Raw genomic sequence first — 14846 nt, 5'->3', positions numbered from 1 at the left:
AGCAGGGAAGTCATCCTGCCCTGTGCTCAGCACTGCTCAGGCCACACCTTGAGTCCTGTGACCAGTTCTGGGCTCCTCAGGTTAGGAAAGATGCTGAGATACTGGAAGGTGTCCAGAGAAGGGCAACAAAGCTGGGGAGGGGTCTGGAGCACAGCCCTGGGAGGAGAGGCTGAGGGAGCTGGGGTTGCTTAGCCTGCAGAAGAGGAGGCTCAGGGGAGACCTTCTTGCTCTCTCCAACTCCCTGCAGGGAGGTTGGAGCCAGGTGGGGGTTGGTCTCTTCTCCCAGGCAAGCAGCACCAGAACAAGAGGACACAGTCTCAAGCTGTGCCAGGGGAGGGTTAGGCTGGAGGTGAGGAGAAAGTTCTTCCCAGGAAGAGAGATTGGCCATGGGAATGTGCTGCCCAGGGAGGTGGTGGAGTCCCCATCCCTGGAGGTGTTCAAGAGGGGATTGGATGTGGCACTTGGAGCCATGGTTTAGTTGTCAGGAGGTGCTGGGTGACAGCTTGGACTTGATGAGCTCTGAGGTCTCTTCCAACCTTGGTGATTCTATGATTCTGTTGTTCTGTGATTCTATCCCTGTGGAGGTCCCAGGCTCACCCCAGCCTCTGGGGAGCACCTCAGGGTGGGGACACCTGCCTGGGACGCTGTGTGCCCGGCATGGGACTGCAGCTTGGGCTGGCTGAGCTCCTGCCCTGCTTGCCAAGTGAACTTCCAAGGCAGGGGCTGTGTGCTGTGGGCAGGCAGGTTCCTCCCCTGGTGCCAGGCTGGGTGTCCCAGTCAGACTGGAGCAGCAGGTTGGGGTGCTGGGTTTTCACTTAAAGACAAAGAGCAGCCCCCAGACTGCAGCAGATGAAGGCACTGAGCCCACCCCTGCTGCAGCTGAGCAGGGGCAGCAGAGGGCATTTGCCAGCAGCTCCATCTGGCCTTGTGAACACCTGCAGGGTGCAGAGGAGGAGCTGGGCACAGCCCTTTCCCAGGCACCTGCTGAATCACTGCTGTGTGGGCAGGGGGGGTGAGGACAGGACCAACCTTCCTGGGGCTGGCACTTCGTCCCACCAGCCTCATTCTCTGCACTGAGGGTGGCACAGGTTGCCCAGGGAGGCTGTGGCTGCCAGGCTGGATGAGGCCTTGAGCAAGCTGGGCTGGTGGGAGGTGTCCCTGCCCATGGCAGGGGGGTTGGACCTGGCTGATCTTCAAGGTCCCTTCCAACTCAAAACCATTCCATGAGTCTGAATTCCCCTCTTGAACAGATGTAGTGTGAGGTGTCCCTGCCCTTGGCAGGGGGGTTGGAACTGGCTGATCCTTCTGGACCCTTCCAACCCTGACTATGATACTTCCAGGACTTTCCTTCCTGACCTTCACATCCCCCTCTGGAGAACACTCAGCAGCCCTGCTGCAGGAGAGGAGCTGTTGGCCCAAGGAGCACTGTTTTGGCCTCCAAGCCATGCTGGGTGTCCCAAACCCAAGCAGTTTCACCCCAACCTGAGAGACCTGTTTGCAGGAGGGAGATCTTCCACCGCTCGCTGCCGTCCCCCAGGCCCTCCGACAGCCTCCCTCCTCACGGGGTGCTGCAGAGGAGGAATAACTTCATTGCAAGGCTCATTATCATTCATTTGTGGCCAAAGGAAAGCTTGGAAGGCTGAGCTAATGAGACATGCTAATGTGCTGTGGGTGAGGAGCAGCCCGGGGCTGTAACTGGAGCCCAGCTGCGGGTGGACACCCAGCTCTGGGATGGTGTCTCTGGCTCAGGCTGCATCTGCTGGTGTCAGTAACGGGGGGGGGTGTGTGGCCAGAGCCAGGGCAGTGTGGCAGAGAGGAGAGGGCAAGAGCCCTGGGAACACCTAGAGTGGAGAAAAAAGACCCCAAAACCCCCACCCCAAGGTTGTGGTTTGTAAGGTGGAATGAGGCAGAGCTGGCAGGGGACAGGATAGCTCTGGCCAGGGGGTGGTACACAATACCTGCTCCTGTTGCAGCCTGGGGAGGAATCAGAGTCACAGCCTGGGGAGGGTTGGCAGGACCTCTGGAGATCAAGGGGCACCCCCAGCAGCTTGCCCAGGAGCACAGTGGCCAGCTGGCTCTGGAATCTCTCCAGAGCAGGAGACTCCACAACCCCTCTGGGCAGCCTGCTCCAGGCCTCCAGCAGCCTCACACCAAAGGTTCTCCTCCTGTTCAGATGGAACCTGCTGGGTTCCACCTTGTGCCCCTTGCCCCTTGTGCTGTCCCTGGGCACCACTGAGCAGAGCCTGGCCCCAGCCTCTTGCCCCCCACAGCTCCTTTAGGTCTTGCTGAGCATTGCTCAGCTCCCCTCTGGGGCTGCTCTTCTGCAGGCTCTCAGCCCCAGGGCTTTGCCCCTCACAGAGGGGCTCCAGGGCCATCAGCAGCTTTGTAGCCTCCCCTGGAGTCTCTCCAATAGTTCCCTGTCTCAGGAACTGGGGAGCCCACAACTGGCCCCAGCACTCCCAAGTGTAACCTCAACTAGGGCAGAGCAGAGCTGGGGAGGAGCACCTCACTTGCCCTGCTGGCCACACTCTTCTTGCTGCACCCCAGGAGACCATTGGCCTTCTTGGGCACCAGGGCACATTGCTGGCTCCTGGGGAACTTACTGTCCACCAGCACTGCCAGGTCCATTCTCCACAGAGCTGCTTCCCAACAGGTCAGCCCTCACCTGTAGAACAGAACAGAATAGCATCAACCAGGTTGGAAAAGACTTCAGAGATCATCCAGTCCAACCCATCACCCAGCACCATCTGATCAACTCAACCATGGCTCCAAGTGCCTCAGCCAGGCTCTTCCTAAACACCTCCAGGGATGGGGACTCCACCACCTCCCTGGGCAGCACATCCCAGTGGCTAACAACTCTCTCTGGGAAGAACTTTCTCCTCACCTCCAGCCTAAACCTCCCCTGGCACAGCTTGAGACTGTGTCCTCATGTTCTGGTACTGTTTGACTGGGAGAAGAGACCAACCCCCACCTGGCTACAACCTCCCTTCAGGGAGTTGCAGAGAGCAAGAAGGTCTCCCCTGAGCCTCCTCTTCTCCAGGCTAAGCAACCCCAGCTCCCTCAGCCTCTCCTCCCAGGGCTGTGCTCCAGACCCCTCCCCAGCCTTGTTGCCCTTCTCTGGACACCTTCCAGCATCTCAACATCTTTCCTGACCTGAGGGGCCCAGAACTGGACCCAGGACTCCAGGTGTGGCCTGAGCAGTGCTGAGCACAGGGCAGTACTGCTGTAAGAAGTTATTCCTCTCCAGGTGCAGGACTCCAGAAGGGATTTGATGCCTGGACTCTAGAAGGGGTTTGGTGCCTTTGTAGGTCCCAGCAGCCCCAGGTCAGAGAGGTGGACAGTGAGTGCCTGGACTCCCAGCCAAGGGAAGCATCCCTGGACCAGCTGCCATGGCAGCCATTGTGGCTCTGGGTGCTTTGGCCTGTCCTGGTGAGACAGAAGGGACCCCCAGGAGCAGAGGAAGGTGGAAGGTGGCAGGACTCTGGACTCTGAGCTCCAGCTGGCTTTGCTTCACGCTGCAGATGGTGGCCACCAGCCTGCCTCTGTCTGCCTTGGCCCTTCCCTTCTCCCCTTCAGGCTAATGCAGTCCTGGGCTCACTTCTCTTTCTGGTAGTCTGGGGTTTTCTCAGCAGCTCAGAGACACTCAGCAGCTGCTGCCAGAGCCCTGCTAGAAGCCAGGGGAGGAGCTGGGCCTGGCAGCATGACTCTGACTCCAGTGCAGGTTCCTCTTCCCATTTCAGGGATCAGGGGAGGCCAATTGCACCACTTGGTACAGCCCCAGCTGGCAGCAGGGCAGTGCTGGCAGCAGGGCTCAGCCCTTCAGGGTGGTGGGTGCCCAGGGTGCCCAGGCCTGCTGGAGATGTGGGTGCCCCAGCCCCTGTCTGCCCCCTCTCCCCGAGCTGGTTCCTGGTGCTGACCTTCCCTTGGCTTCTCTTCCAGATGTCCTTCTACTTCTCAGACACAGCAGTGCTGCTCTTTGACTTCTGGAGTGTCCACAGCCCCACAGGTAGGCCCCAGCCCCACTCTGAGACCCCCAGCAGGCTGTCTGTCCATCTGCCCAGCCACCACCAGCTGGCCTCCCCACCTGAGGACAAGGATGTGGCCTGGCACTTCTGACAGGAGCTGCTAGTGATGGGCTGGGAGAGAGGCCAGCAGGGCATGGGGGGGCAGGGCAGAGCTGTGATGGGCTCCACACCCCTCTCATCCCAGAGCTTGGACAACACTGCCTGGTTTTGCTTGGCCCTGGCTCTAATCATCCCCCAGCCAGGGCCAATCCTCCCAGGCTGAGACCTTGGACACCTCCAGGGAGGGCCATCCACAACCTCCCTGGGCAACCTGTGCCAGTGTCTCCCCACCCTCACTCTAAACAATTTCTTCCTCCACTCTCAGTCTCCTCTCTCCCAGCTCAAAGCCATTGCCCCTTGTCCTGTCACCACAAGCCCTTGTCCAAAGTCCCTCCCCAGCTCTCCTGGAGCTCCCTTCAGGTGCTGGGAGGCTGCTCTGAGGTCTCCTTGGAGCCTTCTCTTCTCCAGGCTGCATAGTCTTAGCTCTCCCAACCTGTCCCCACAGGGGAGGTTCTCCAGCCCTCTGATCTCTGTGGCCTCCTCTGGACCCTCTCCAGCATCTCCAGGTCCTTGCTGTGCTGGGGGGGCCCAGAGCTGGAGGCAGTGCTGCAGGGGGGTCAGAGCAGAGGGGCAGAATCCCATCCCTGTGCTGCTGCTCTCCCTGCTCTGGCTGCAGCCCAGCCGTATCCCAACCCTATTTCACCTTCCTCCATGGGGACAGATGGCAGGACCCACTGCCCCCCGCCCCCTGGCAGTGACAGGGTGTTTCTCCTGCAGGGATGGTGCTCTCAGTGCTGGTGATCCTGCTGCTGTCCATGCTGTATGAAGCCATCAAGATGGGCAAGGCCCTGCTGCTGCGCCGGGCGCTGCTGGCTCTGCCCCACAGCCTCAGCCAGGAGTCGCTGGTGGAGCCAGAGGAGGAGGACCCTGGCTCTGAACAGGGCAGGTACTGCAGGGGGACCCCCCCTTGGCATCTTTTGAGGAGCTGAGAGATGGGTGTATGGCCCCTGGGCCAGCACAGGAGGGAGAAAGCTTGTCAAGAGGTGGCCATGGAGTAATAGGCTCCCAGGGAAGGGGTCCGTGGCCAGCCTTGTGGGGTGGGATGGGATGGGATGGGATGGGATGGGATGGGATGGGATGGGATGGGATGGGATGGGATGGGATGGGATGGGATGGGATGGGATGGGATGGGAAGGGATGCCATCCCAGCCCCTCCAGCTCCTTTGGGAGATGCCCAGGGTGTTTGTAGGTGCTCATGATCCCCCAGGAGCCAGCATGGGTGCAGCAGGGTCTTTGTGGGGCAAGGCTGGGCACAAGCAGTGGCTCAGCACACCTGCAAGGGTGGCCTAGGGATTTCCTTCCCAGCATGAGCCCCTGGAGCCCAGCCTGGGCTTTTCCTCCTGCAGGTAAGGCCAGGCCATGCCTGAGGCTGCTCTCCCTGCCAGCCTCCTCATTACAATCTCCCTGCTCCTTTGGAGTGGCATTGGGGATCCTGTAGTGGTTAGGGTTGGAAGCACTGAGGTTGGAAAAGCCCTCAGAGGGCCTTGAGTCCAACCTAACATCACCATGGCCCCCAAACCATGGCCCAAAGTGCCATGGCTGCATGCTTCTGAGCACCTCCAGGGGTGGGGACTCCACCACCTCCCTGGGCAGCCGGGCAGCCTGTGCCAATCCCTGACCACTCCTGCAGGAAAGAAATTCCTCCTCATATCCAGTCTAAACCCACCCTGGCACAGCCTGAGGCAGATCCCAGAGTCACAGCCTCACAGAATGGGTTGGGTTGGAAGGGACCTTCAAGCTCACCCAGTCCTGCCAGAGCAGGAGCACCCAGGGCAGGTCACACAGGAAGGCATCCAGGTGGGTCTGGAATCTCTCCACAGAAGGAGGCTCCACAACCTCTCTGGGCAGCCTGCTCCAGGCCTCCAGCAGCCTCACAGGGAAGTTTTTCCCTTCTGTTCCCCATGGTACCTCCTCTGCTCCAGCTTGTCCCAAGTGCCCCTTGTGCTGTCCTTGGCCATCCCTGAGCAGAGCCTGGCTCTGTCCTCCCCACACTGCCCTGCACATCTTGATCCCCAGCCATGAGGGCAGCCCTCAACCTCCTCTGCTCCCAGCTCCCTCAGCCTGGCCTCACAGGGAGATGTTCCACTGCCTGCAGCAGCTCTGTGGCTCTGTGCTCTTTCAAGCAGTTCCCTGAGGTCCTTCCTGACCTGAGGGGGCCCAGAGCTGGACACAGTGTTCCAGATGCAGCCTCCCTGCCAGGGGCAGGGATACCTCCCCCTAGAGCAGGTTGCTCAGAGCCTTGGCTTCACCCAGGGCAAACCCTGCCTGACAAACCTGGTGGCCTTCTCTGATCAGGTGACAGCATTGATAGATGAGGGGCAAGCAACTGATGTCATTTACCTGGCCCTGAGCAAAGCCTTTGACACTGTCCCACACCACAGCCTGGGCTCCAGGCTGGTGACACAGGGGGGTGATGGGTGACCACTGCATGGATACAGAACTGGCTTGAGGGCTGCACCCAAAGAGTGGCTGTCCATGGGTCCATGGCCCAGAGGAGGCCAGGGACAAGCAGAGTCCCTCAGGGATCAGTCCTGGGACCAGGCTTGTTCAACATCTCTGTGGGTGCCAGGGACAGTGGCACTGAGTGCAGCCTCAGCAGGTTTGCTGCTGACACCAAGCTGTGTGATGCAGCTGACAGCTGGAGGGAAGGGATCCAGCCAGAGGGACCTGGACAGGCTGGAGAGGTGGGCACAAGCCAACCTCAGGAGGTTCAACAAGACCAAGGGCAGGGTCCTGCAGCTGGGTGGAGGCAATCCCAGGCACAAATCCAGGCTGGGCAGGGACTGACTGGCTGGAAAGCAGCCCTGAGGAGAGAGCCTTGGGGGTGCTGGGGGAGGAGAAGCTCACCAGGAGCTCTCAGTGTGCACTTGCAGCCTGGAAAGCCAACCAGAGCCTGGGCTGCAGCAAGAGAAGTGTGGCCAGCAGGGCAAGGGAGGGGATTCTCCCCCTCTGCTCAGCTCTGCTGAGACCCCACCTGCAGTACTGCCTCCAGTTCTGGAGCCCCTATTGCAAGAGGGATCTGGAGGTGCTGGAAGGTGTCCAGAGCAGGGCCAGGAGGATGAGCAGAGGGCTGGAGCACCTCTCCTGTGAGGACAGACTGAAGGAGTTGGGGCTGTTCAGTCTGGAGAAGAGAAGGCTCCAAGGTGACCTCATTGTGGCCTCCCAGTATCTGCAGGGGGCTCCAAGAAGGCTGGGGAGGGACTGCTCAGGATCTCAGGGAGTGATAGGACTGGGGGGAATGGAATGAAGCTGGAGGTGGGGAGGAAGTTCTTCCCCATGAGAGTGGTGAAGCCCTGGAATGGGTTGTCCAGGGAGGTGGTTGAGTCCCCATCCCTGGAGGTGTTTAAGCCCAGGCTGGCTGAGGCTCTGGCCAGGCTGCTCTAGTGTGGGGTGTCCCTGCCCACGGCAGGGGGTTGGATCTGGCTGACCCTTGTGGTCCCTTCCAACCCTGACTGATGCTATCATTCTATGATACTATGCTGCCACATCCAACCTGGCCCTTCAACACCTCCAGAGTTTCATTTCCCTCTTTGCAGCCCCCAGCCCTCTCCCCCTGCTCCCCAAGCCCCTGTGTGGCTGCTGTGGGCTGCTGGCCTGGGGGGCAGCCTGGCCTCACCGCTGGGGTTTCCCCTCTCCCGCAGGTGGTTCGGGTACCACGCTGGGCAGACGCTGTTCCACGTGCTGCAGGTGGTGCTGGGCTACCTGCTGATGCTGGCTGTCATGTCCTACAACGCCTGGATCTTCCTGGGGGCCATCCTGGGCTCCACCCTGGGCTATTTCCTGGTGTACCCCCTGCTGGGTCGGGGCTAGCTGCCCCCCCGGGCTGCCGGGCAGTGCCCCCCGCGCCTCCTGCTCCTCGCCCCGGAGCAGCTGCTCACTTCTGCTGCCTCTGGCCCAGGCACTTGCTGTGGGGACCCTCAGTCCTGGCCCCCTCCTCAGCTGGGGAGGTGCTGGGGCAGGGGAGCCCATGGCCAGCAGCTTGCTGCCACCACCACTGACCTCAGCTGGGGGCTGTCCCCCAGCTCTCTGGAAGCTCTGGGGGGGTGGTGATGGTGTGGGGGGGTGCTCGGGGAGGGGAGCCCATGGTCAGCACCTGGCTGCCACCACCACTGACCTCAGCTGGGGGCTGTCCCCCAGCTCTCTGGAAGCTCTGGGGGGTGGTGATGGTGTGGGGAGGTGCTGGGGCAGGGGAGCCCATGGTCAGCACCTGGCTGCCACCACCACTGACCTCAGCTTGGGGCTGTCCCCCAGCTCTCAGGAAGCTCTGGGGGGGTGGTGATGGTGTGGGGAGGTGCTGGGACAGGGGAGCCCATGGCCAGCACCTGGCTGCCACCACCACTGACCTCAGCTGGGGGCTGTCCCCCAGCTCTCAGGAAGCTCTGGGGGGTGGTGATGGTGTGGGGAGGTGCTGGGACAGGGGAGCCCATGGCCAGCACCTGGCTGCCACCACCACTGACCTCAGCTGGGGGCTGTCCCCCAGCTCTCAGGAAGCTCTGGGGGGTGGTGATGGTGTGGGGGGGTGCTGGGGCAGGGGAGCCCATGGTCAGCCCCTGGCTGCCACCACCACTGTCCTCAGCTGGGGGCTGTCCCCCAGCTCTCAGGAAGCTCTGGGGGGTGGTGATGGTGTGGGGAGGTGCTGGGGCAGGGGAGCCCATGGTCAGCACCTGGCTGCCACCACCACTGACCTCAGCTGGGGGCTGTCCCCCAGCTCTCTGGAAGCTCTTGGGGGGTGGTGATGGTGGTGGGGGGGTGTGCTGGGCTTTTCCTTTCCCCCCCCTGCCTTTTGGAGGAGCTTCCTCCTGGCTGGACCAGGGGAGGTCCAGTGATCTGCCGGGGAAGGGGGGACCCTGGGGTCAGGCACTTCTCTGAGCTGCTCTGCACCAAGCCCCTCGTCACACAGTGCCTTCTGGGGATCGTGGGAGGGGTCCTGCTGACCCCCACACCTCTCTCCCCGCACAGTTGCTTCAGGGATGGGGTTGGGGTGGCCATGCCCAGGGGAGGCTGCTGCTGTGGGTGCCCCTGGCTGCCTCCTGGGGCCAACCCCTTGTAATAAAATCATCTCAGTCCTTCAGCTCCTGCCTCCTGTCACTGCTGGGTGGCCTCGGGATGGGACACCCCCCTCCTGTCACTGCCCCCCCCCAGCCCTCCTCTCTCCAGCACAGCCCCAGGGTGGGTGAGGGAATAAGGACAGCACTCCTCAGGCTTTAAATAAAGTCTTTTCCTTTTTATGGCTGATTAGAGGTCTATCTTTTAACCATTTGTAGAACTTTCTGAATAAAATATCCTGGAAGAGCCAAGGGCTTCAGTTCCCAAAGCAAGGCACTCTGGGGGGGCCTCCCCGAGCGGGTTAGGCTGGGCACCCCCCCTTCGGAGGCAGAAACAGAGGCACCTAAAGCACAGGCAAGTGTTGGGGGGCTCGGGGGTCCCACCAGCCCCTCCCCCACCCCCAGCTCGGGGGCTTTGAGCATCCCGGCCGAGGGGGGGGAGGGGCGCTGCACAGGTCCTGTCCCAGGGTCCCCCTCCCCGGGGCAGGCGAAGCTGCTGGGGCTGCCAGCAGACCTCTGCGAGGGCTCCAGCTCCCGGCTCGACCATCACCACAGGGGGCACAAGCTGCAAAGCCCAGGAGCCGGGGGAGCCATCCCTGCGTGCTGCTGGAGGGGGCCTGGGGGCACGAGCTGGGGACCCTCCACCGCAGGGCCAGCCCAGTCCTGCCAGGCAAGGCTGGAGGCACTGGAGTGCCACCTTCCTCTCCATGTTCTCAGTCTGACCTTCAGAGGCTTCCAGAAGAACCCCAGGGCACGGTGCCTGAGTCCAGTATGGGTGTTCTGAGCCCAGTTTAGCTGCTGGGAGCCCAGAATGGGTGCCATGAGCCCAGGGTGGGTGCTGGGAGCCCAGGATGGGTGCCATGAGCCCAGGGTGGGTGCTGGGAGCCCAGGATGGGTGCCATGAGCCCAGTTTAGCTGCTGGGAGCCCAGTCCAGTGCTGGGAACCCAGGATGGGTGCCATGAGCCCAGGGTGGGTGCTGGGAGCCCAGTCCAGTGCTGGGAACCCAGGATGGGTGCCATGAGCCCAGTGTGGGTGCTGGAGCCCAGTCCTGTGCTGGGAGCCCAGTTTGTGTGCCATGAGCCCAGTGTGGGTGCTAGGAGCCCAGCCCTGTGCTGGGAGCCCAGTTTGTGTGCCATGAGCCCAGTGTGGGTGCTGGAGCCCAGCCCTGTGCTGGGAGCCCAGTTTGTGTGCCATGAGCCCAGTGTGGGTGCTAGGAGCCCAGTCCTGTGCTGGGAGCCCAGGATGGGTGCATGAGCCCAGTTTAGCTGCTGGGAGCCCAGCCCTGTGCTGGGAGCCCAGTTTGTGTGCCATGAGCCCAGTGTGGGTGCTGGAGCCCAGTCCTGTGCTGGGAGCCCAGTTTGTGTGCCATGAGCCCAGTGTGGGTGCTGGAGCCCAGCCTGGTGCCATGAGTCCAGCCTGGGTGCAGTAAGCTCACTTTGGGTGCCGTGAGCCCATGTTGGGTGCCACCAGCCCACACCTGCCCCAGCTCCCTCCCCACCAGCAGCAGCTCAGGCCCCCCCAGCATTGCTGTCTCCCTGCCATGCCCTTGGCCACCATCACCTGCTCCATCCACTGGCACTCCTGGGGCCATCTGGGTGGGATGGTGATGGGCAGGCTCCCAGGAAGCCCCCTGGGTAGGGTAGGGGCGGGGGGGGGGGCGATCCTCTGGCAGTACCCCACACACTCATTCACACTGGGGGCAGTGCCAGCCCCCCCAGCACTCGTGCTGGGGGGGGGGGGGGGGGGCAGATAAAGCAGCTCCTCAGGAGGAAAGAAGAAAATAAGGCAGAAGGACAGAGCAGAGTGCAGGGGGTGCCCCATGCCGGGCCGGGGGCCTCCCCCAGTCCAACCCAGTAGGACCACCTGGCTGTGGGCAGCCTCGGGCAGCAGCAGCCCCCCCCCCCAGAGCAGACAATAAGGTCTTGGTGTTTCCCATCCCCTCCCTCTCCCCACAGGCCACTCTCCAGCCCCAGCAGGTCCTGTTGCCCTCACCCCAGCCCCCGGAGTCACCGGGACCAGTCCACAGCAGGGGGCTGCCAGGGGCTAGAACTCAGTCTGCACCCCCTCCCCGCTCTCTGTCGTGCCCTTGGGCTGCACAGGGCTGCTGGGGCAGGACACCTCCTCCCCTGTCTCCTTGTCACTGGGCTGGTGGCAGGCTGGCCCAGGGGCTGGGGACAGGGGCTCAGCTCCAGGGGTGGGTGGTGCTGGTGTGGCAGGGGGCTCCTTGGGCTCTGCTGGGGCATCAGCTCTGGGCCTGGGTGATGGGATGGTGTGCTGGACATTGGCCTCTGCTGGGGCATCAGCTCTGGGCTTGGGTGATGGGATGGTGTGCTGGACATTGGCCTCTGCTGGGGCATCAGCTCTGGGTCTGGGGGCTGGTGCAGCATTGGCCTCTGCTGGGGCATCAGCTCTGGGTCTGGGGGCTGGTGCAGCATTGGCCTCTGCTGGGGCATCAGCTCTGGGTCTGGGGGCTGGTGCAGCATTGGCCTCTGCTGGGGCATCAGCTCTGGGCCTGGGGGCTGGTGCAGCATTGGCCTCTGCTGGGGCATCAGCTCTGGGTCTGGGGGCTGGTGCAGCATTGGCCTCTGCTGGGGCATCAGCTCAGGGTCTGGGGGCTGGTGCAGCATTGGCCTCTGCTGGGGCATCAGCTCTGGGTCTGGGGGCTGGTGCAGCATTGGCCTCTGCTGGGGCATCAGCTCTGGGTCTGGGGGCTGGTGCAGCATTGGCCTCTGCTGGGGCATCAGCTCTGGGTCTGGGGGCTGGTGCAGCATTGGCCCCTGCAGGGACATCAGCTCCAGGCGTGGGTGACGCTCGCTGCACCTCAGCCGCCGGTGGGGCTTGAGCTGCCGCCGGCAGTGGGAGGCCGCCCGGCACAGCGCCCGGGGCCAGCGGCACCTCGCCGGCGGTGCCGTTGCTCAGCCGCTCCTCCGCGCCGCCTGCGCCCCCGAGGCTCTCCTCCGCCAGCGCCTCCCGGATCTTCTCCACCCGGTCCGGGCAGCCGGGGGGTGCCCCGGCCTCCGGCTGCGGCGGGGAGCCGGGCTGCAGCAGCTCCTGGGTGCCCGCCTCGTAGGGCAGGACCCCCTCGTCGGTCTGGATGACGGACACCACCTGCTTGGCCCTGCGGCGCCGGTCGCTGCCCGGCTCGGGCTCCTGCTGCCCGCTGTACTCCTCGGCCCAGTCGATGGGGAGGCCCTCGGCCAGCAGGTGGAGGTTGGGATCGCTGTTGTGCAGCACCATGCTGTCCCGGTACAGGTTGTGCTTGCGCTGCACCGCCGCCTCCTTCACAGCTGCGGACACCCACCGGGCTGTCAGATGGGCTGGGGGCACGGCGCGGCGCCCACCCGCCTCGGCCACCGCTCCCAGCCCTGCCCGTGGGGGGAGGGTGCAGGGGGAGGTGTCTGGAGCATCCCACCTGCCACTCAGCACTGGTGCAGCATCCAGCACCCTGCTTGGGGTCACCTCCCCCTTCTACAGCCCCCAGCAGCCTGCTTGGGGTCACCTCCCCCTTCTACAGCCCCCAGCAGCCTGCTTGGGGTCACCTCCTCCTTCTACAGCCCCCAGCAGCCTGCTTGGGGTCACCTCCCCCTTCTACAGCCCCCAGCAGCCTGCTTGGGGTCACCTCCCCCTTCTACAGCCCCCAGCAGCCTGCTTGGGGTCACCTCCTCCTTCTACAGCCCCCAGAACCCTGCTTGGGGTCACCTCCCCCTTCTACAGCCCCCAGCAGCCTGCTTGGGGTCACCTCCCCCTTCTACAGCCCCCAGCAGCCTGCTTGGGGTCACCTCCTCCTTCTACAGCCCCCAGAAGCCTGCTTGGGGTCACCTCCCCCTTCTACAGCCCCCAGCAGCCTGCTTGGGGTCACCTCCCCCTTCTACAGCCCCCAGAAGCCTGCTTGGGGTCACCTCCCCCTTCTACAGCCCCCAGCAGCCTGCTTGGGGTCACCTCCCCCTTCTACAGCCCCCAGCAGCCTGCTTGGGGTCACCTCCTCCTTCTATTGCTCCCAGCAGACTTCTTGGGGTCACCTCCCCCTTCTGTAACTCCCAGCACCCTGCTTGGGCTCATCCCTCTTCTCCTATGGTCCCCAGGACCCCACATGGGGTCATGTCTCCTTGTACAGCCCTCAGCACACTTCTTGGGGTCACCCCCTCCTCCTCCAGCCCTCAGTCTCCTGCACAGGGTCACCCCCTCCTCCTCCAGCCCTCAGTCTCCTGCACAGGGTCACCCCCTCCTCCTCCAGCCCTCAGCCTCCTGCACAGGGTCACCCCCTCCTCCTCCAGCCCTCAGTCTCCTGCACAGGGTCACCCCCTCCTCCTCCAGCCCCCTGCACGGGTTCATCTTCCTCCTGTTACGGTCCCCAGCAGCCACCATTGTCCCTTCAGCTGCTGCTGAGCCCAGGCATGGCTTACACTGACCCCAGGGTGCTGGAGCCCCCCCGCAGGGCTCAGAGCTGAGCAGGTTCCAGCCCCCTGGCCCCCAGGAGCCTACCTTGCATGATGTCTTTCATCACTGACTGGAGCACGACCTCCTCGTAGGTGTTCTCCACCAAGATGAAGCTGGCGAAGTCCTCGAAGATCAGCTCCTGAAACTTGGCCAGCTCCTGCCGCCGGGGAGAGCTCACTCAGCCCCAGCTGGGACAGGAGGGAGGGACAGGTGGTCCTCCCCCTCCCCCCAGACTCTCCTCTCTTACCCCCTTGCAGGTTGGTGCCAGCTTCTTGAGCAGGAAGGGGATGGTGATCTGCAGCAGGGCCTCCCTGAAGAACTTCTTCCGCACGGTGCTGCTGTCGTAGTCGAACTTCTGCAGGGTGAGGGAGGGCAGCCCCAGGCTGATGAGGGCTGTGGGGTGGCAGCTCTGCTGCCCAACCCCTTGTGCTTTGCCCTCTCCCCCCACCCCAGCCCATCTGCACAGGTGTGGGCAGGTCCCTCTGCCCCTCGTACCCTTCCCTCCAGCCAGGTAGGAGCCAGCTCCTCCACCGCTGCCTGCAGGGCAGGTTTTGGCCCAGGCTGAACCCTGGGTGGCTTTTACAGTGATCAGAGAATCAGAGAGTTGTTTGGGTTGGAAAAGGACTCCAAGATCATTCAAGTCTAACTGGCAGCCCAACAGCACCATGGCTGTTGAGCCAGGCCCCAAAGTGCCATGGCCACAGGCTCCTTGAACACCGCCAGGGATGGGGACCCCACCACCTCCCATGCACAGCAAGAAGGTCTCCCCTGAGCCTCCTCTTCTGCAGGCTAAGCAACCCCAGCTCCCTCAGCCTCTTCTCACAGGGCTGTGCTCCAGACCCCTCCCCAGCTTTGTTGCCCTTCTCTGGACACCTTCCAGCATCTCAACATCTTTCCTAACCTGAGGAGCCCAGAACTGGCCACAGGACTCCAGGTGTGGCCTGAGCAGTGCTGAGCACAGGGCACAATGACTTCCCTGCTCCTGCTGGCCACTCTATTCCTGATCCAGACCAGGATGCCATTGGCCTTCTTGGCCATCTGGGCACACTGCTGGCTCATGTTCAGCCTACTATCACCCACTATCCCCAGGTCCCTTTCTGCCTGGCTGCTCTTAGCCACTCTGTCCCCAGCCTGTAGCACTGCCTGGGGTTGTTGTGGCCAATGTGCAGAACCTGGCACTTGGATGTGTTCAATCTCCTGCCCTTGGCCTCTGCCCATCTGCCCAGCCTGGCAAGGTCC

At 63.0% G+C, this 14846-nt stretch overlaps 2 protein-coding genes across 2 annotated transcripts in view; one reads left to right on the top strand and one right to left on the bottom strand.

Annotated features, from left to right (window-relative positions):
- The first annotated feature begins 3939 nt into the window (after positions 1-3939).
- SLC31A2 (solute carrier family 31 member 2) lies at positions 3940-7984 on the top strand. The gene is made up of 3 exons (XM_009907089.2): positions 3940-4006; positions 4842-5010; positions 7766-7984. The coding sequence occupies exons 1-3, from the start codon at positions 3940-3942 to the stop codon at positions 7932-7934; spliced, it is 405 nt and encodes a 134-aa protein (XP_009905391.2). The 3' UTR covers positions 7935-7984.
- A 2921-nt stretch (positions 7985-10905) lies between these two features.
- The window catches only part of NIBAN2 (niban apoptosis regulator 2), a 47006-nt gene continuing 43065 nt past the window's right edge, over positions 10906-14846 (bottom strand). The window contains exons 12-15 of the mRNA XM_054174184.1: positions 13855-13962; positions 13653-13764; positions 11980-12457; positions 10906-11532 (exon numbers count right to left, since the gene is read on the bottom strand). Of these exons, the coding sequence (XP_054030159.1) occupies positions 11214-11532; positions 11980-12457; positions 13653-13764; positions 13855-13962 (1017 nt within the window). The 3' untranslated portion in view covers positions 10906-11213. The remainder of the gene's footprint in view (positions 11533-11979; positions 12458-13652; positions 13765-13854; positions 13963-14846) is intronic.

The sequence above is a fragment of the Dryobates pubescens genome, chromosome 29, assembly GCF_014839835.1.
Source record: "Dryobates pubescens isolate bDryPub1 chromosome 29, bDryPub1.pri, whole genome shotgun sequence".
In the NCBI taxonomy this organism is placed as follows: Eukaryota; Metazoa; Chordata; class Aves; order Piciformes; family Picidae; genus Dryobates; species Dryobates pubescens.
This window is presented reverse-complemented; position numbering and strand designations above follow the sequence as displayed.